The 22,129-nt window shown below is 44.8% G+C and overlaps 1 protein-coding gene across 1 annotated transcript in view; it reads left to right on the top strand.

Annotated features, from left to right (window-relative positions):
- itgb5 (integrin, beta 5) overlaps window positions 1-20,794 on the top strand; it is a 36,393-nt gene extending 15,599 nt beyond the window's left edge. The window contains exons 11-16 of the mRNA XM_061088803.1: window positions 98-352; window positions 13,986-14,208; window positions 15,429-15,529; window positions 17,938-18,057; window positions 18,372-18,538; window positions 18,635-20,794. Coding sequence (XP_060944786.1) covers window positions 98-352; window positions 13,986-14,208; window positions 15,429-15,529; window positions 17,938-18,057; window positions 18,372-18,538; window positions 18,635-18,730 — 962 coding nt within the window. The 3' untranslated portion in view covers window positions 18,731-20,794. The remainder of the gene's footprint in view (window positions 1-97; window positions 353-13,985; window positions 14,209-15,428; window positions 15,530-17,937; window positions 18,058-18,371; window positions 18,539-18,634) is intronic.
- The last annotated feature ends 1,335 nt before the right edge of the window (window positions 20,795-22,129 follow it).

Here is a 22,129-nt window from a genome sequence, read left to right as displayed (position 1 = left end):
TGTGACTCAAGCATTTCATTGCCAGCGACTGCTTCATGTTATCTCTTGTAAGCACTTGACAATAAAAATCTTGAATCTTGAACTTTTGCTCCTGCAGGAACTTATAACTGTGGCACGTGCCGCTGCGAGCCGGGCTACCTGGGCGCCCGCTGCGAGTGCCAGGAGGGCGAAGCCAGCAGCATGTACCTCAGCGCCTGCCGGGAGGCCGAGGGGAAGCAGATCTGCAGCGGGCGCGGAGAGTGCAGCTGCAACCAGTGTCTGTGCTACGAGTCGGAGTTCGGCAAGATCTACGGAGCCTTCTGCGAGTGTGACGACTTCTCCTGCGCCCGGCACAAAGGCGTCCTCTGCTCCGGTAGGAACATCATCCTCCTCCGATCCTTCACGTTCCCTCTGTGAAGGAGCGGGTCCGAGCTGTGCGTTTGAATTCTGCTGTCACGCTGATGTGAGGAGAATCCTGTTCTGTGGTTTGAACTACAGCTGTCAAGACATCCTCCCCAGGCAGCATTGAACATTAAGATTAAGATACATTTATTTGTCCCAAACACATGCACACTCATGCAAGGAGGGAAATCTAACCTCTGCTTTTGACCAATCTGGTGCAGGACACACAGAGCAGTGAGCAGCCATGTACGGCACCCGGGGAGCAGATGTTGGGGGAGTAAGGTGCCTTGCTCAGGGACACTAGACAGGAAAGGGAGAATCCTCTTGGATTTTTGGACAGATCAATCCAGCTTCGTCTTTTTGTTGTTTCTCCGTGGAGACGAACCAGAGACGAACCAGAGACCTTTTCTGCCCATAGTCCAAGTTTCTGCCACTAGTCCACCACCTCTCCATACATGATGAGTAAACAAGTCGTACGGTAAACCCTTTGGATCTGCTGCTGGTTTTGGGTGATAATTAAAACGAATGCCCGATGTCGAGTCATGTCTCATACCTGCGCTGGGTGTGTGTCTGCTGTCTCCATGACAACCAGCCTGGCTTTGATCTGGTGGGCGAGCTGAGCCCGTCACAGGTTTCTGGCCTCGAGCCCGAGACAATCTGAGGAGCAGCTGCAGAAGTCGTTGTTCGGCTCAGGTTCTGTTTTGCATGTTTCTGGTACGAAGACTGAGGAGAGACTTATTTACTGGAAATAAATATCCAGGATGAGACGGATAAGAGACGTGTTGCAGATTAAAAAGATTTTAATATAGAGCCTGATAAAGATGGAGTTTTCTATCGTCTGTTTCTAACGCTGTGAGCTGAAGCACCGTGGTTCTAACTTCTCTCCACATTGTGCCGCCCGGACACCAACGCTCTCTGTGAATCAGAGATGCCAGTTTGAATTCCTCTTCCTCTCAATGATCCGTCTTCTCTTTATTCTGATGATCACACTGCTCTGAGCTTTGGTCTGAAAGGGTTTGACCCGTTTGGCTGCGTCGATCGGCTCTGAGGCTGAAGCTCTTGTGTTTTCCCAGAACATCGAGTCCAAGTCTCTGTGTTCTGATGTGGGACCTCCTGGCTGAAGTGGGTTTGTGCTGGTGGGGGCGGGGGGGTTCACTGGCTCATCCCCAAGCCAACAACAGTTCTGTGAACCCACAGAGAAGGCTTTGTGACAGGGGGGCCAGCTTTGGTGCGATCCAACAACACAATGCCCGCCTGTATTTATCTAAACCCGGCTCCTGGCGCTGAATGCACAAACCCAGGAAGGTTTGTTTGTTTGTGCCGATCGTCCGTGAGCATCATCATTAAATCTGAACAGTCCACTACCTTCTTCTCTCCTCCTTCCTCACATGGAGCCATAATGACCTCCTAATGATACCAAACACTCCTCCTCCTCCTCCTCCTCTGCACTTTCCTCTCCTCGCTCCTGTGAATCTGTCTGTTCATTATTGTTTGTAAAGGCTGTAAAAACAAATCTGTGCCCGCACGTTTCTACAGAACCAACAGGAAACAGTGTGAAGCTCTGATTCCAGCCGCTGGGTCTGCAGCAGCATCTTGTAAACGGCCGTGAGCTCCTCCTGGATCGGTCACGCTGCGCTGAGAGCAGCTCGCTTGTCGTCTTGTCTGGGAGAATGTGGAGCGTTCAGACTGATAAACCGCCCGAAGGCACCGCACGTTTTATTAAAAAGGGAAATCAGCTGGCACGGCATCCTCATGGTGGTTTCTTCTTAAATCACTCTGTCTCCATGAATGTCTGTAACTAGTTTTCTCATGGAGCCCGAGCTGCCGTCTGTAAATCTCAGACCGAGTGACAGTGATCAGGTTCAGGTGTTCAGATATCGTTTCTGTTTCAGTGGTGGTCTTGGTGAAGATACAAGAAACAACATAATAATAACATGCACATGAATAACAGGGCTTCTGCAGGGTTTTTAAAAGTACCAGAAAGTAATTGTCTGAATTTGAAAATATGAATCTTAATCTAAATCATAACAGATTGTGATTATTCGTCGCTGTTTGCTATGTGTTTTGTCGCGTTCCCAATAAAGTGAAAACAGTAAAGGTGGTGAAGACAACAACTTCCATGATCCCACGCTGCTGATGTGTGATAGTAGGAGATTATATTTTCCCACCAGTTTAAAATTGCCATACTGATATTGATTAATTGATTCCAGTTGTTTTTCAAGCTTCTGAACTCAGTTTGAAAACGTTTCTGTTGTTTGTCAGTCGTCTGAGTTTGAGCTGAAACATGCTGGAGGAGGATGTTCTGTTATCTGAGGTCAGGTGACCTGAGCTGGTCGAGGTCAGGTGACCTGAGCTGGCCGACCTGCTCTTTCTCTAACAGTCTCACTCTGAAGCTCCTCATCTGTCTGTGTTTATCTCTGTGTCAGCGTGTGGATCCTCCAGGTGAACACACTCTGGGTTTAGATATGGTCTCAGTGCACGGCCTGATTTAAACCCTGTTTGTGGGTCAGTGCCCGGATTCACTTACTGTCTCATATGTTTCTCTTAAGTCGAAACTCGTGCGACGATAAATCACTCGCTGGGTTTTAGAGGCCGGCTGATCAAATCTGCAGGCAGATGTTAGTATGAATCCTTTAAATCCTATATGTCAACAAAATGAAATAAGTATGTTCATCTTAATTAAGTACTTAATATTTAATTAGATAATTACTCATTTGCATGTTGAAACATTTCAGTAAGAAAGATGTTGTCTGAATGTAAATAATCTGCCGTTTGATGACGATAAATTCATGTATAGTTTTGAGTTTCTTGCCTTAAACTTTGATCAACAGTCAAATTCCATCTTTGCAGAACAGTTATAAAGGATCTGTCTGAAAACCTCCTGTTTTTAAAAGTCTTGACTTCCTGCTCCTCCTGCCCCCCCGCCCCCCGACCAACATCTGACCAACATCTGCTCCCCGGATCCTCAGCTGATTCTAAATAATGATCTAAGCACCCGACGGACTCCGACTGCCAGAAATAGCACCGCTCTATTTTCCAGTCTTGCACAAACCCTCTTTTTTTTTTTTTTACCACATAAATAAAACGTGTTTGTGTGAATGTGTGTGTGTGTGTGTGTGTGTGTGTGTGTGTGTGCACATCGAGTGCACGTGTGCCTCCTCGGAGCATAAACTGGAACATGTGTGTTTATACATGTTCGTGCTTGGAATTACTGGAAGTGTGTTTTGCTGATGGAGGCAGTTGTCCTCAGTGTCTTTGAGTCTGTTTGTTCTGAGACGTCAGTCGGAGACGAGAGACTTTAAAACCCTCCAGTCTGACGGGAGGAGACGACACCGGGGAAACAGAGAAGGTCAAGAAGTTATTCTTACAGCTAAAAACATGTTGGAGCACAGACTCACTCTGTGGCGACATCCACACAACAAGCTTTAAAGCACTTCTGGGTTAACGTATTTTAAGACAATACTGACTAAATAGATTTGAGATCCTGAGTACAGCAGAGTAAAAGTATGATCACATATTGGTGGAGTGTTGAGTTCTACTTGATGCAGAAATATGTGATTTAACAAAACTACCTGAGTCTGCACCTGGACACCTGACGCTCGGAACCCTCGAGGTAAAACAAACAGTGCACGACTCCTCCTCCTCTTCCTCCTCCTCCTCTTCTTCCTCCTCCTCTTCCTCCCTCTGCTCTTCCTCCCTCTGCTCGTCCGAACTTGACTGAACTTGACATCTGCAGACACAGACCTGAGGTTTCCACGGTGATGAGCTGCAGACACAAGGCCCACACTGTCGCTGATGAGTCTCAGAACCTTCAATGAGTTTCACTGGAGTCGTGAGTTTCTTTGAGCTGCACCTGAAGTTGGCAACGAAGTGTTTGGTTTCATTTTCTTGGCTCAGCCGCTGTTTTCAGGCCTCAGGGTGAAGTCCAGTGTGTTCACGTCCAGCTCAGCCTCTGGGCGTGAAGAGAAGATCCCCTGGAAGTCACCGTTTCAGCCCCGGTGTTTATCCACAGCTGACTGTAATTGTTGGAGTTGGATTTTAAAAACAAGAGGAGCCTGTGTCCCAGCTGCAGGAAGCTGTGGGATGTGTGAGGTAACAGCTGATGGGAAAACAAATAGAGGAGAGTTCCTGGATCGAGCTTCTGTGGAAGCTTCTCTGTGATGATTATGTAACAGGCAGATTTATGAATCTGTGGTTAATCTGCAACCACAACACTGATGAACAATGATGAACACGCTGGGTAAGAATCACAGACTGTGATAAAGATGGACGACATGTGAACGTCCCAAAACTGAAGCCAAAACATAAAGCCTATTTTAGCGTCCATCTTTTTATTTAACCATGCTAACCCCCTAATGGATGCTAATGTTGCTGGATGTGAAAAAAACCAATGAATTAAAATGGTAATAAAACGTTGGTATAATCCTGTTTAATAGCTGTACCGCAGCCCGCCACCAGGGAGCCGTTGAGACGTTTTGGCTTCACTTTCAGGGAGCATCATGTCCGCCATCTTTATTTACTCTCTCTGGTTTCAGCAGCGAAACGGGTATTCAGGTGATTACAGTTATTCCTGCTGATTGACATTTCTGCGGTGACGCCCACTCAACACTAAAGAGCATCCATCATCAGAAATCATCTCATCTAGAGGAAAACAAACGGAGATAATGATCTTTTCTCTCTGTGTGTAGTGTCAACAGAAAGAGCTGCTGACTCAGCAAATGCAGCAGTGTTGCACAAACAGCCGTTTGTGTTGTTCAACTCGGGGACACAGAGGTAATCATTGTGTCTCTGATGGATTTTTATGGGCTTTTGTTTTTTCTGCTCACGGTGACTAATGTCGTCCGAGGCACCAGAATCCAGAAGTAAACACTGTTTTCATGCCTGATAATCACTGTTGTGTGTCAAGCTCCTGATGTTATTCCCATAAAAACCACACACAATCTGATCCTCCCTACGTGCTCCTTCAGTGTGTGTGAGCTGTGTGTCTGGACTCTGTGCAGACTGGGCTGTTTAAAGGTTGTGTTGTTCTTTTCTTACTGACGCACAAACACCAAACCTGAGCAGAGGAGACGTCTTTCTTCCTTAAAAAGGAGATATGCACAGTGACCCTGTGGTGTCACAACAGAAAATCACAAAACACAACGACAACTAATCAAACTCGGCTGCAAATAAGAAAATGTTTACAGTCGAAATAAGATATATAAGAGATCAAATAAGAGACAAATAAGAGATCACGTGGTCTGTTCGTCCAATCAGCAAAGAGCCTCGTGGATAGCAGCTGCCGTCCTTTGTGTTAGAAGTTGTGTTTCTTCATTTGCCTTCAAGGCCACCGTACATATCGGCCGTGTGTATTTCCGATGATGAACTTTGCCTCAGTGTTTCAGGGACAGCTTGTCTCAGCCTGTGCATTTTAACAGCCCACATATTTGAACTGTTTCACCCCGAGACTCAGACACACTCGCGGATATATACACTGAGATAGGGTTGTGTGATAATGTTTGTGCAGCCCAGTGTGTGCAGAGCTCAGGAGAATCCCACTGAACCGTAGCTACATGCTCTTAGTTTGAAAAGCTGTGTAAATAGTGAAATGCACAGTTTGTGTATAAGATTGTGTCACAGCTTCAGAACCACTTCATTGTACAACTACTCACTTTCGGCCCTGAAGGAGTTACAGGAACGATGAGTCAACACTGTATAAACTTTTTGCCAGCTCAGCAGTTTTTCGTGTGTTTCTCTGCTTGTGTGTTTTTTTGTGTCTCTTCTTCTCATCATCACTTCTTGTCTCCATCACTGCTTCGGTAGTTTTTGTCTTTGCTGTTCTTGAGGAAACTGAAATGCGAGTTGACCACAAATGGGCAGGAATCTCTCCGCCCAGCCCCCCCGCCCGCCATCCTGACCCCTGAGGTCACAAATAAGTGTGTGTGCACTTTTATTGGACACTTAAACGTACTTCAAATTTCAAATCCAAACAAGCCAGCCCCCCCCGTTGTGTCGACTCCACGACACGACGAGCGCAGCTACTGTTTAAATTTCCTCTGTGTGTTTTTTCATCCAAACACAAAAGGGAAACACTCCCCGGCCGGTCTGAGCCTGTGGCCAAACAGTAATCTGAAACCCACAGCAGCCGACTGTGTAATTAACTGGAGTGGAGTTTTTGTTTTTTGTGTCTGTGTGATATTGTTCGACTGTGAAGAGTTTTCATTTAAAGTCGTACAATCGCATTCTCAGGGCCGGGCTGCGTGCTACGACAGATGAGTCTTTGAAATCGATGCTCTGTCATTAGACAAAAGAAGCAGCAACTCTCCGTGGTATTAACCGACGTGCTGGAACCGGCAGCTTTTTTTTATTCTTAAAGGTCTTCTACACCAACGTGAGCAGCTACGTGAGGTTTTTTTAAAATGCAGGTCGAATCCTTTCATTCGCGTGAGGAGTTTCTATGTTTCGTTCAAGGTCACAAACCAAGGAAACCTCGCTGTCTTCTTAGTGTCGCATCTTCAAAGATACAAAAAACAAATCTCTGTTGCACGTTGTTCCCAAGATGGAACAATGTGGCCGCACAAACGAAAGTGTGTTTGTGTTGACGCAGGGTTGTTGTTTCTTTCTCACTTGAGGAGCTGGAGGTTTAATTTGTGAAACCTTGAAATAATCAAAATGTCTCTGTTACACTTTGAGCATCTGACACTGTTTTACTGTTTATATCCATAATCTGAATAACGTCAACATGGAAACAGGAAGTTTTTCCTCTCAACCATTGACCTGCTGTTTTCATGGAATATTTACCCATGATGCATATCTCTCCCTCAACATCATCATGTTGAAAATGATATACAGGCATTTTAATTATGTAGAGCAGGATTTCCCACAGGAAACAGACACAGGAAACAAAGCTGTTGCCTTTTCCATCGTCTCCAGGGACTCGGTCGTTACCTCTTTACTGTAATTTCTTCTCACTTATTGAACAAATGCTTTGGTGACGCAGGCGAACCACAACTATTCCAAGTATCCAGTGAAGCTTTGCATCTTTCTCAGCTGAGAGCAGAACTCAGGGCGATGCTTTGGACTGGAGCTGCAGATGTGGGAGGTCAGAGGGCGAGTTTTCTTTTCATGCACACAAACAGCAGCGATGTGAGCGGCGCTGCAGGAGGTCGAAGGGGAGAGTCGCTCTGCGTGCGACCGCATCGTATCGCACACGGCGTTTAAACGAGGGTCACTGAGTTCGGTTTCACGACCTCTCGAGCTTCAGAGGAGTCGATTCCTCCAGATTCAGTTTGATATGAAACTGATCTCAGGCTCTTATCGTCTGTTCCACATTCAAAGAGGATGTTAAAGTTTGTGTAACTATTTAAGACGATACGATGTGAAAGGAGTCACATGATTTTTTTTGTAGTTTTTATTTCCTCTTGTGTGTTTTTAAAGTTTTTTTTGTTTGAATGGAAAATTTTAAACTTAAAGAGACAGGAGCTGAATAGTGTTTGAGACAGAGGCTGAACAGAGGAGCTGCAGCGATGGACAGTCTAAAGCAGTGGTTCTCAAATGGGGGTACTTGTACCCCTGGGGGTACGTGAAGGCACTCCAGGGGGTACTTGAGATAAATGTATATATATTTAAAATTAGCGTCCATTGAAAAATCCTTTAAAAATAGTTATTTAATAAATATTCAATAAAATATAAGTGTAAGTTCATAAACTGAATAGTATATTCAGTAGGCTATTAATTTTCATTATCCTAAAAAACCAAGACCCATTAAATATTTTTATTTCCAAGTAGTTCAAGAGAGACCACTACAAATGAGCAATGTTATGCACATGGATGGAGTTGTAAATGTTTTGTTGATGTATTCTCAAATGTTTGAAATTTGAAAGTGTAGTTACAAGGTTTAATAAATCAGACAAAGCGAAACCAAAAAATGCTTTGCGCTGGTTAGGGGGTACTTGGCTGAAAAAAAAATTCACAGGGGGTACATCACTGAATAAAGGTTGAGAACCACTGGTCTAAAGAATGTGTTTTTCTGAGCATCAGAGCATGAAAACATCTAATAACACTTATTAATTATAATAATTATCAAACTGAATATGAGCAGAATACATCTCCTCTATAAACAGCTCTTTTAGTTTGCTTTCGTCACAGCTAGACATATTGAAATCTTCCCTGTTGCTCTGTAAACGTCTTCATCCTTCAGAACATGGAGTCAAATAACTCACAAGACCAGACATGATTCTGAGTCTTCTCTCTAACAACTGGGACCAGCGTTACTCACATCTGTCTCCCAGCAGAACCCACGTGTGAAACCCGGCTTTGTTCACTGACAGGAAATATTTGGTTCTGCTCAAGCGCCTGTTGCTCCCGCACGTCGGATCTGATCTGCTCAGCAAACATTGTGTTTATGGAGAATGTGTTTTCATTAGAGGAGCAGATTCACCCGAGCTGCAGTTTGATTCTAAAACCTCAGCTTTGCTTTATCTGGCACATTTGCATGATAAGTTTCAGTGAATATCCGTCTAAAAATAACCCGACGGCTCATTTCCTCCGTATATAATCTCCAACTATTTACATAAGCCTGTTAAAGTATGATGTTGAAACCCAGTATGTCTCCTGCAGGCAGAAGAAACATGGGAACGTATTCACAGGCCGGCCCTGCACCGTGATATAAAGCTGCATTTGCGTTTAATGTCAAATATTTTCTAGAGCCTGTAATTGTGTCTTTAAAGGCAGCGGCTGTGACGGAGGAGACGGGCTGTGATTCAGCTGACATGACAGGTTTCAGCAGCTGGAGGTAAAACCCACGAGATGTTCAGGAGCTGCAGAGTTTGAGTTGTACACAGTCTCTCTGAAACGTTTCCCCTCTACAGTCACAGGCGTTAAACTCCTGTAAGAATCAACAATCTTCAAATTGTTCTTTATGATCCGTTTAGTGTCCAGAAGCTTTTGGTCAAATCCTGTGATCTTCATCGGCAAATTCAACGTTCAGATTAGAGCTTAACGGGTTTATCTGTTTAGCAAATATGAGTTTTTCACATCGGTAAATTCTCCATATATAGACACTTTGATTTTACAGAATAAACGATGCAGAAAAGATTTAAATTTATCTTTTTACCTCAAAATATGTTTATTTTATTATTCAAGTTCGATGTATCTGTTTGTATTTGTGTTTTCTTTTCATTTATAGTTATTTATCATAAGGTTTACGTTTTAATTATGAAATACAAAGCCTCAATTACATCTGTTTGCAATTAGGATTTGAGAATAACATCTTACGAATCATACATCAACTGATCTGAGATAGTTAAAATCTTTTCCCTCCTATGTAAAACAAACAACACACTGTATGTGAAGGGACGGTGCCAGTATATCACACTCCAGTAAAACTGAAAGTACTGGTGTGATGTGCTCTTGACAAGGGTCATTAAAGCAAGGCACAGTAATTTATAGAGCACATTATAGAAGTCAATGTACTCTACAGCCTTAAAAGAAGCATAAATGTACAGATCAGAAACTTAGCACATTTAAAGGAGATCCGCTGATTGCATTTGGCCACAGAAACAAGTTCACTCACATTTTAAACAGGTGGTGGGATGAGGAAGAATGTGCTGTATGATGACACCGAGCCTTAATCCATTAAATTCCTTCGCTGTAGATGATCAGATATTTGTTCTTGCTCAGCAGCCAAAGTGCAAGAAGGGAATGAACCCTGTGAACCTCCAGCAGAGGAAGTGAGCTGGAGGCCTCCTGCTGCTCCGGGCTGAGGACTCTGACAGCCTGGTTCACGGGGATTTGATTTCCCCCTGTCACTCTCTCTCCTCTCTCTGAATGTGTCGCCCGCATCTGAATCGCAGGAATAGACGGTTTGCAGAAGAGAAACCGGAGAGTAAAGATTTGTCATCAGCAGCTTCTTCCTCTTGGTAGCTTTGAGCCTGAGCCTGCTGAGCTGCTGGTTCAGGCTGACGGAGCGTCTGCAGAAATGTCCTGGAGGAGTAAGGTCACAGCTCTGAAGGATCTGAACACGTTCCACATCTCCTCCTCTGCCACAGCTGTGTTTATCATGAGCAGTGTTTCATCTCAGTGAGTCAGTTAGTCCCGGCAGCCTAATAACAAAAAGAAGGGAACGGTGGGACGAGGAATCCGGTGCACTTGCTCCAAACATCTGGTTTAAGACACGGACGTGTTTCCGGGATGTGGCCTCGTGTTGTGTGCACTTCTGGTTTTCTCATCTGTCTTGATGCCAGTGGTGTGGAGAGCCAGGAAGCTCTCAGTGTTCAGGTAAATACCATCATTTGACAAAGAGGAGATTTAAGATTAAGATTAAGATACATTTATTTTGTCCCAAACACATGCACAAGCACACTCATGCAAGGAGGAAAATGTAACCTCTGCTTTTAACCTATCTGGTGCAGGACACACAGAGCAGTGGGCAGCCATGTACGGCGCCCGGGGAGCAGATGTTGGGGGAGTAAGGTGCCTTGCTCAGGGGCACTAGACAGGGTAGGGAGAATCCTCTTGGATTTTTGGACAGATCAATCCAGGTTCGTCTTTTTGTTGTTTCTCCGTGGAGTCGAACCAGAGACGAACCAGAGACCTTTTCTGCCCATAGTCCAAGTTTCTGCCACTAGTCCATATAGTTGGCGAGTCCCACCACCACTCTGAGACCAGACCTGGTCCAACAGCCCTTTGTGTGACCCTGACAGCACCTGGGTCACATGAAGTGAATACGAGGAAGAGACAGAACAACGAGGCTGGAAAGCAGTAGTTTGCCTTGTGGAGGTTGGCTGAAGCTTCATCCACCATCAAGCTCTGCGCCAGATCATAAGAGAAACTCTGGATCTGCAGAACCGGTGACTCTGGATCAGGAGAACAGATTTGCACAGTTGAAATCGTGAAGAAAGGATCATCTCTTCCTATGAGTGGCTGAGCTGCAGCGCTGTGGTAGAAGGTCACGTCTCCGGGGTCGGTACCATGACTCAGCGCCATGTCGCCCTGCCTCCGCTCACCGAGGTTTGGGAGTGGTGCTCCACACTCGGTGACCACAAGCCCCAAAAAAAACCTGATGATTCTGATCAGTGTCAGTTTTTCCACCTTAAAAATACTCAACTCTGCGACTTGCAACCGAAGGAATAATTAATAACTGATGTGTTTACACAAAAAATAGAAAAAGAATTCAATGCGTGTTGGTCCAGACAGGATGTTGCACAACGCAGATAACGAGGCTGAATGTTTCCTGTTCACTTTAAGTTCCTCCGACCTCTTTCGGGGTCTGGGTCTAATCAGCGGCTCTGGTTTCCGTCCCCACTGCGTGTGAGTGTGAGTGTGATCGTATTGTTGTGTTGTCATCACTGGACAGAAGGAGCAGCCACTCCTAAGAGTTCAGACGCTCGTTGACCTAATTCCTCCTCCGTCTTTCCTCTGTTTCCATTTAAACTCTGTTGGAAAAATAACAGTTTTATGTAACTGCTTACTTCAACAGGCGTCATATATTTTTTATATAAAACAGCTTAAGATAATTTCCCTCATAGGAGTGACTGACTCTCGTAAAAACACATTTCCACATGTTCTGGTTTGGTTAGAAATGCAACAAAGCAGCGGAGGTGTTTGTCATGAATGTGCAGCAGAATCCTTGAGTCAGAGTTCACAGGAACTCGCAGCTGAACATAAACCACAACCTGGATGTTGTCTCACCTGAGAGTCTGAACCAAGCTTCACTTCTTTGTTCCATCGTTTCATTAAGTGCGTCCTCTCGTCACCACACACGTAAGCTAAGTCTATATCTACTTGAAGGGTGTCGTCAGTTTTAAATGTATTTCTGTTTGAATCCATGAAGTTAAGTTAGAAAACTTGCTTCTCTACTGAATAATTGGAACATTTGTAAGTTAGCCTGGGGATCGGGGGGGTTAGACAATAACAAGGCACAGATCAAGAATGAATCTGGAATAGGACAGTCAGTGATACAGGACAGCAAGTAAGTTATTTTCCCAATTTTGAATGTGTTTTTCTATCATTTGTTGGTTTTATAAATGTAAAAAAAATGGGGAAAAAGTCCCATCTCAACTCCCTTGAGCCTGAAATCTTCAGATTCCTTGAGCCCACAAACCCAAAGATATTTATTGTAGAATCACATATTTTAAATTCTCACAGTGACGACGCTGAAACCAGAAAGTTCCGCAGTTTTATCTACAACTGACCTAAAGAATTAATTCATAATCAGTACAGTCGCTGTTTCATTTTCTGTGCATCAGCAGAATTAATTAATTGAGTGATCGCTGCTGCACATGGATGAACTTTCCCACAGCTCTGTGGTTTACACAGGGGATTTGAGGGGGGGGGGGGGGGGGGCACAGCTGCTTTTTTACAACGGCTCGGATCCAGTTGTGGATTCTGTCAGAGCAGTTTGCAGCGTCAGGATCTTCTTCTGCAGCGTCTGGGCTCTGCAGCTGTTCCCCTTCCTCCTGTGTCACTTCACTGAGCTGATGTGTTCTCCTGCTGTTGCTCTGCTTGTTTCCTCTGAACCTTTGGGCCTGACCCACTTGTTCCTCCCGGGAGAACCTGCACCTATCTCCTCTCCGTCAACTCCCTCCCTGATAGCGGCGGATTGAATGTGGCCTTTGTGGAGGGTCCTGGACCAACTGGTGTGAAATGAGCCTGTCGAGTAATGTTTCACTCGATTACAGCTGCCGTCCTCCCTCTATCAACCGGTCCTCTTGCCTCTTGTCGGGCGGAGGGAGGAGAGACGACCGGGACAAATCACAGTTTCAACAAAGTCCAGAAGGACGCTGCCTCCTCCCTGAAGGCTGCTTCCTATTGGATCGGTTCCAGGAGAGATAATAAGTTAATAAGTGTGGTGGAGAAGGGGCAGACTGCTCGGGGCTGGTCGTGGTTGTCGAGTCGGTCACTGAAGAATTACAGCTCCTCAAGTTGTTTTCCCTGTTGGAGCAGGACGTCAAACAGAAGGTTTTAAGATCAGGGAACACACACACACACTGATTCCAAAGAGACTGACATTGAATACAAATGTTTACACAAACAACACAACCGACAGTATCTGGACAGATGAGCTTGTGTACTTTTGATTTGTGTTTCCAAGCTTTGTAGCTTCAGGTTTAAGAAACTCTTCATAGATGCAACCTGACTGAGCCTCTGTTTGGTTCGTATAGGAACAGGAAGTAGATTCTGGGTTCGAACCTCACATCCTGTGTGGAGTTAACATGTTCTCTCTTTGTCGTTGTGGGTTTTCTCTGGACACTCAGAAAGGGGGTTTGACCCATATTCCAGCCAGCCACCAGGGGGCGATCCAGACACTTTGGCTTTACTTTTGGGAGCTGTCATGTCGTCCATGTTTATATCCTGGTCCCTCTGGACTGTTCAAGTCGTCGTTCAATGTAAAAAACACAAATATTTGATGTTATAAACTTCTCAATTGTTACGATTGGAAGCTTTGTTTTTGTCGTTCATGAGGATTTGGACAAAACATCTGGATTATATTTATGAAAACATTTGTTAGTTGTAGTTTGTTTACAGATTAAACACTAAATGTGCGTTTCTCCAGTATTGACCCGAGTCTTGTTGCATGTGTGATATATTAATATCCCTCCTCTCTCTCTCTCTCTCTCCTCCAGGTCACGGGGAGTGTCACTGCGGCGAGTGCAAGTGTCACGCCGGCTACATCGGAGACAACTGCAACTGCTCCACGGAGACGTCGGTCTGCGTTTCGGACGACGGGCAGATGTGCAGTGGGCGGGGCAACTGCGTGTGCGGCCGCTGCCAGTGCACGGAGCCCGGCGCCTTCGGGGACACGTGTGAGAAGTGCCCGACCTGCCCGGACGCCTGCGGAACCAAGAGGTAAGAATCTGACCTCGGGATCGGCTGCGTGTGACGAGACGCAGGGACGAGGTCGAAACGCATCAGGACCAGAAAGTGAAGTGAAAACACATGAATCACTCGTTTATCTGACTCAGTTATACGAGGGTCTTAAGATAACTCTCGTACCGTTGGTGACCTTACGAAGAGAAACTGTTGCCCCCCGTCGTTTGAGCCCACATCCGTCAGCGGGGGGACTCTTTGAGGCCGAGGGTCAAACGTCCATCAGGCGTCTCGGGGAGAGAGAGAGAGAGAGAGCGGTCTTGTGTGAGGACGGGTAACTGCTGTGTCCTCTCAACGTGTCTCCTTACGTGCACATGGCTTTGGTTTTCCAAGGCACAGGAGTTCTTTTATGGGACGACCTCTGACCTTTGACCTTTGGAGACAGGTTATCAGCGCCTGTGAACAACGTGTGCGTCCATAAGATGGAAGTTGACAGAAGAAATGAAACTAGGAAGCAACAGAAACCTTTTAGTTTAGCAGGAGATAAAAAAAGACAGATTTAACCATCAACCATTTGTTTTTATGCTTTTTTTGCTTATATATATAGTTTAATATACTTTATCCTCTATTCTTTCATTTTGAATTGAGCTTATGACGATTCCAATTTAGTTTAATACCTTTTTTTATTTACTTTTCCAACACAAATGCACATTGCATTGAAATTAGGGCAAATAAATCAAATTTGTGACTTTCAAATAGTTTTTAGGTGTGTGTTTGAGTACATTTTTCTCATGATATAAATGATGTGGAGAAATTAATACAAAAATCTGTCAGTGTAATTCAGTGCAGCTCAACAACAGAAACCAGGAATCCTCCAGAATGATCAGACACTTGAATCAATAACAGCTGAACATTCTAACCTTCATGGAGGGAGGATTCCTCTCAGGACTGCTGTATTCGCCTGCTTTAAGAGAGTTGTGTCACTTTGTGTGTTTATGTTGTTGCTGAAGGTTTTGGACTGAAGTTCAAACACAGTTTTAATCAAAGTGATGCGTCTGTGAAATGTCCCTGGAACCTGAAGAGACTGCAGCGCTGCTCACTGGCTGTCGAGCTGACGGAGGCATTTCCTGCAGCAAAGAAAACAAACAGCACTGAAACAATAACACATTTAGAGGATGGAGCCAGAAGTTCATGAATACTGAAGTTTAAAGAATCAGCTCTGCATGTTTCTCCTCTGAACTCGTCCTCCTCTTCTTCAGGGAGTGTATCGAGTGCCGGCTTTTCAACTCAGGGCGACTTGCAGACAACCAGACCTGCCAGCGCCTGTGCAAGGATGAAATCATCACTGTGGAGAGCTTCAGTGAGTACACACCCATTCTACACACACACACACACACATTCTACACACACACACACACACACTGGGAGCAGCTGGTTGGCAGAGAGACGTCTTCACATCTGGGGCGTCTGACACAGTTTCACTTTTCACATCACAAACTTCACTTTTAATTTGAGCTCTCGCTGTGGTTGTTGTCGTTGTGAGGCCCCGCCCACAGTGATGTCACCTGAAGTCTTTAACTACTCAGACATAATGATGATCATTCAGACTTAGGTCAAAAAGCTTGATTAGTTATTATAGTACTTATTACTTTATTCATATAGCACCTTTTGAAACAGCCTTTACAAAATACTTCATAAAAGCTCATAAACGTAGAAACCATTCGGTAAAAGTGAATCTGAAGAGATGGTTTTCAAAACACTGACATGCTGAGAGCAGGAATATTTGAAATATCTACACACAATAACAGGATGGAGAATATCTTAACATCTGCGTCATGTATATGTATTTTAAACCACAGCCTCTTCTGTCACCGTGAGTGAACAACCTGCTGTGAATCAAGCTCGTGTCCCAACGACCACGTCTGGATGTGGTTTTGTTTAAAGCTCATAAACTGAAATCCCTTGATTCTCCCTCGGCTAACGAGCTGAACTGGATTGTATCTGCTCAACCACGACCTGTTGTCACTGAGCTCCGCCTCCCGCAGGCTGGAGAATAGCTGCAGGTTCTCTGCCTCGCATCTTACATGGTTTAAGGCCTCACACGCCTCTGATGAGTCATGACAACACACTGGTCATTGTGGTGCTGGTGTTGACTCTGTATGATCCTGCAGCAGGTGTGTCTCTCTCTCGACCTTCGGCCTCACGCAGCAGGAAACTGCAGCCGATCCTCGACTGAAGCCTCCGCTCTGCTTCAGAGAGTTCAGTGGATTCAGGCTTCAGATTGGACAGAGCTCCTCCTGTGTCCGGGCTCTTCTACTGGGAGACTCCACCCACTAAGCAAACATGCAGAGCCGAGCCTCTCCGGTCATTTCAAAACACACAGAGCTGCAGTTTGACTCCGTCCATAAACTCGATCATTTGAATTTTAGACCTTGAAAAGTCTTAAATACGTAAAATATAACGTAAAAGGTCTTAAATAAGTTTATTAACATTTATTTAATACTACTTCCATCATTACTTTTGTTTTTGTTTTGATGGCATGAAGAGTTTCGAATGTCTCTTTGTGTTGTTGTCGATCTGTGTCAATCGCCCCCTGGTGGCTGGTTGCAGTGTAGGTCCGAAACCCTGTCTCCTCCATGTTAGCAGATGTGACATGGACCAAACTCAAAAGTCAAGAGATAAGTTAAATCAACTTGTCTAGAAGTTTATTTCTGGTCATTTTAGGTTAGGGTGAGGGTTAGCTTTGTCTTTGATGACACGTGACGATTGACAGCTGAGACTAAGCGTCTATCGGGGGAACCTCAAGATGGCAGCGTTCATATGTGGGATTTTTTGGCTTCATTTTCAGAATTGATCAGTTCACTCGGTTTGGTAAAGACTGGATAGTTTGAAAGATAACGTGTAGTTTCCCGGGTTATAACCTAAACTTCTCTTCAACTACGAGGAAGTGGAAGTAATTCTGATATTCCTTCATATCCATCGTTCTCGACAAGGATCTTAAATTTGAATCCATTATGGTTTTTTACAAAGTCTTAAATTTAACTAGTTGAAACCTGCAGAATCCCTTCTCTGTCGCTCGCAGCCTGGTGGGAAACCGCCGGGAGATGATGCTCAGGAATGTATTAACAAGTGCAAAGTGATCTCCGGCCTCTCATCGCTCTGGAGGCCGAGGAGACTCGTCGGCTGCGTGTTCAGCTACAGATTCTATTATAAGACCTTTAAATATTGGCCCGGCACAGCGCTGGCTCCGATCCCACTTGTTTCATAGCATTCCCCCCCGCTCGCTCAGCCATCTGACTGGCCTTAATAGACTCCACATGTACATTCCAGATACTTTGTGCATGAAATAGAGGAGGGGGGGGGCTCTGACCTCACCCTCCCTTGTGAGTTCCTCAGATATTTGGGTTTATGAAGATTGACTGAAAACGAGGGCACACGGAGCAACAGCGTCTCAATCAGGGAAGAAATTCAAACTATGTGACGAAGACGTTTTCTGTTTACTTTTCAATCTCGTCATCTTTTTCTGTCTCTTTCTCAAGCTGAGAAAATAAGATAATAAAGATAAAACCATAGCCTGAGTATGAAGATGGACGCCATGAGAAATAAGAAGGTGGATAACAAAGAGAAGTGAATCAAATCAAACCCGTTGTTTTCGAGGCCGTCCTTGTTTCGTTTTTATACGATTCTCTTTCCCTTCTCTCCTTCTCTCCTTCTTCTTCTCTTTGTCTCGGTGATTGAAGCTCAGTGTGTTTCTCTGTTTCTCTCCAGACGCTGACGACCCCGGCGCTGTGCTTTGTCTCTACAAGACAGACAACGATTGTGTCATGAAGTTCACGTACTCGGAGCACGCCAGCGGACGATCCGTCCTCACCGCTCTTAAAGAGCCAGGTCAGAATCTTTAAACAACAACAAATTAGGTTTTCTTCAACCACAGTTATTTTTCTGGTCGGAATTTAAAGTCTGCAAAGAATCTAGTTTTAGATCTGATCACATTGTTTATTCAGTCTTTGCAGAGAACTTTCCTGATACTGTTTTTCATGCAGTTTAAAATATTTTATTGATATTTAAAGGATTATTCAACCATTTCTGCATTTTACATAAAAAAATCAAATCAAATAAACGTTGTTCTGAGGATCCTCTCTTCAGCGCCACAAGGCAAATGTCAAGTTCAGTTTGAGTGACTTTTCCTCCTCCGGTGTCAGAGTGTGCTGGCGGCCCGGACGCCATGACGGTGCTGCTGGCCGTGGTGGGCAGTATCCTGCTGGTGGGGGTGGTCCTGCTCGCCGTCTGGAAGCTCGCCATCACCGTCCACGACCGGAGAGAGTTCACACGCTTCCAGAACGCACGCTCACGAGCCCGATACGAGATGGTGAGGCTGAATCACGCCTGTAGCATTTTGTTGTGACCGTTAACTGCATGTGTTTTCAACAACAGTAAATGAGGTTGTGTTTCTTCCCCTCCGCAGGCCTCCAACCCTCTGTACAAGCAGCCCGTCACTACACACTTTGTGGAAACAGATTTCGACATGTACGGGAAGTCCTACAACGGAGGGGTCCACTGATCCCTCGGCACAGGGGCGCGGCCGGACCGGTCCAACGCACAGATCCCTGGAGGACTGAACTCATCCCGCCGCTCGGTGCCGATCGCTGACGTGAAACGAACTGGACTGTGTCCGAGGTCGGAGGCGGGAATATGTGGCCTTTTAATCTCTACAGAGACGATCGGAGCCGACCACAGAGAAAATATTTGACTTCCTCTTCTTCCTCCATCGTGTGCGTCGGCGGTGGCGTCGGCCGCCGGCGGAGGAGCGATGGTTCACAAACTCCTTAGTTGTGTTTAGAGAGAGGAAGTTAGCAATGAGTTTATCTGACGTCACACCAGATCAACAAACTCTCGATCATGAAGTCCAACACTCCGACAACTTAAAACCACCGTTCACTCTTTGTACAGAGCATCGACTTATATTTGTATATTTTTATAAACACTTTAAAAAGCCCCTTATTTTTAGTCTAAACTATGCACAGGACTCAGAACAACATGAATTTCACTCCTCTTCAAATTCACGGGATTATTAGTAAAAGCACATGTTCCTGAAGGCGGCTGTGACGTGGTACTACTAACACTTACTAAGCATTAGATGTCTTACCTTCAGTTTGCACAGCGAAAGATCTAGATTTTCTTTAATGTTTGTGTGTTGTTGTGTTTTTTGCTCCACTTGCACTCCACTCTCTCCATCTGAACCCCAGGGTTTGTCTTTTTCTCATCGAATCATGAAACCATGAAAAGACCAAAACCAGCCATGTGGTCGTCCGTCGGTACTTTGAGAATTAGTGACCTCAGACATAAATATCTGAAAACATGATTTAAATAGAAAATGCTTTAACAATAATTCATTTAACAGTCAATCAATAGATAATTGATCTGCGATAATTCCGATGGTAAAATTAACCTTTTTCCCTCATAACCACTAAATATTTTCTAATTCCAGCTTCAGGCTCCTTTTCCCACAGTAAATATATATTTTGGTTTTGTTTTGTTGAATAGACAAATTATAGTATGAGCTAAAGTGAATATTGAATCATTATATAAAGTATTTAAAGCATCAGGTTCATCAGCCGATCAGATTCTACAGGCTGTGTGAAGCCGTACGCTGATGACACACCGCTATTTATGGTTTCTTTTAAAACTGGTGGACATGAATTTCCAGATTTCAATAATTCTGAAAGGAACTAGTTCAAGAACAAGAGCTAATTGGGTGAAAAAGAACAAGCAGTGCAGAGGTGTGGCTCCCTGATGGATCCCTGATGGATCCCTGATGGATCCCTGAAGCATTGAGGAGACACACACACACTCAATTATCTCCAGTAAATCAGTTCCTGGCTGGTTTTGGTCTTTTCGTTGAATTTACATGTGACAGTAAGAATAATATAAAATATCACCGACCTCCAAACGCTTCACTTCACAATCAGAAACACATGTTCCCACTGGGGTGACGGCCTGGAAGAATTCTCATGTGCTCGAGTAAATATGTCACACCCAGGATAAGATCACCTCCCAGCTGCTGCAGTGGTTTGAGGCTCGGCCGGTTTGTGACTGACTCTCTCTCTCTCTCTGAGGTGCCCTTGAGCAAGGAGTTTGACCCCAGCTGCTCAGTGGCCGGCGGGTCAGACTGTGGTTCTGATGTGTGAACGTCCCGGATGATTATAGGCTGATATTGGTAACACAGTGTGTCATATGTTCCCCTGTGAAACTGTCGTCCAGCTGTGGGAGTGGGTGGAAACATCTGGAAATCCTCTGAGGGGAGGAGTCTGACAGGGGGACACGTCAGGTGGGCGGAGCTCTTGGGCCCTTTTCCTTCTTTCCATGGTCGTACAGTGAAAGTGGCCTCGGCCGGGCGTTGGTGATTGATTGGAGAGTATGTAAATATGATTTCCTTTGTGTACTTTACTACACACTGTGCCAAATGAAATGAGGTGGTGGACGTGTGACGCCACTCGGCTGTGCGTCCTGACTCATCAGTCACCAGAGCAGCATTCCTCCTGAATGTGTGACCCGCACCAGCACATACGTGTTTATGTAAAACCGCACAGAGCAAGAACAATAAATCTGCTTATGTCAAAAGTCAGTGGGTGTGTTATTATTTAAAGACAAATTTTAAACATCACATGTAGTGTATAGCTGTCTGTGTGACTGTGTGTATGTGTGTATGTGTGAATGTGTGAATGTGTGTCTGTGTGAATGTGTGTGTGTGTGTGTATAACTGTTTGATGTGTCGTCTGGTGCGGTGATTCACAGCTCCTCGGTCTGACTCCGCCCAGATACGATGGACTCGATGATCCAGAAGCTAAAATGATCCTGTAAACATATTCACTTCCTCGTTTCAAATTAACATTTTAAAGCAACACAGGGTGACTTGACTGAGCGACAGCGCCCCCTGCAGCCACTCGTGTGGACTCATTCTGTGGTCTGGAGTTGAACTAAGGCACAACTGAACATTCTTCATCTTTTAAAAGTGTTCTGCTGAATATTGGAGATGAACTCTGGGTTTTAATAACTTCTAGACTTTCTAAGGTTATGTTTTCATCTGCATTTGTTTATTAAAAGGATAAAACAACTACAGAAATGATTCTATGACATTTTGTTGAGCGGTGGGATTTGACCCGAGGAGGAACCCATTATGCGAGCGGTTCTGGCTGAATTGGCGAAACCAGGGATGTGTTCTTCTATTTCACTCTTCACCTGGAACTGGTTGTGACAGTTGAAGCTGTGACTCGGAGTCAGTTCTTCTCACAGGAGACGGAACCCACTCACCAGAGTCACAGAGAACAGACGCTGAGGGAGAGAAGGAGGAAACTTTCTCCTAGTTCACACTCACTCAACCATCAAACTCTTTTTAATCCTAAAGGTCAAAGAAGTTGCATCGTGTCACTTTAAAAACATCACATCTCTCTTGGGACGTTAGTGAAGCAGCTGTATTTACAAATCTGTGTTAAACTGAATCTTTCATCTCAGTCTGTTCATCCTTCCCCAGATTCCAGACTTCAGGTTTGTGAATGTGTGCACACGTGTAAATCTGCAGTTTCTCATGTATGTAATGGTTACAAACTTCCCACTTCCCACATCTGTAGCTTTAGGTTCAGACTAACATGTAACAGGAGGAAGTTACAGCTGTGAAGTGGAACAAGTCAATGTTTGTTCTGTTGTTGAGGTGAGATCATAAATCTCTGCTGCCTCCTTGGTGGTTTTCAGTTCTCCTCCCTCCTCCTCCCTCCTGAGCGGGTGAGAGTCGTCTGCCAGCGTCGGCCTCATGAAGTCACAGCTCAGCTTGAATCTGGGAGAGACAAAAACAAACCGATGTAAATCTCAACCTCATTAACACAATCGATGTCCTGATTAGCTGCTGCAGACTCGCCTGACACGCAGCTCAGGGGAATGAAGGGAAATCTATTTGTGCAGAGTG

The sequence above is a fragment of the Limanda limanda genome, chromosome 16, assembly GCF_963576545.1.
Source record: "Limanda limanda chromosome 16, fLimLim1.1, whole genome shotgun sequence".
Classification (NCBI taxonomy): domain Eukaryota; kingdom Metazoa; phylum Chordata; class Actinopteri; order Pleuronectiformes; family Pleuronectidae; genus Limanda; species Limanda limanda.
This window is presented reverse-complemented; position numbering and strand designations above follow the sequence as displayed.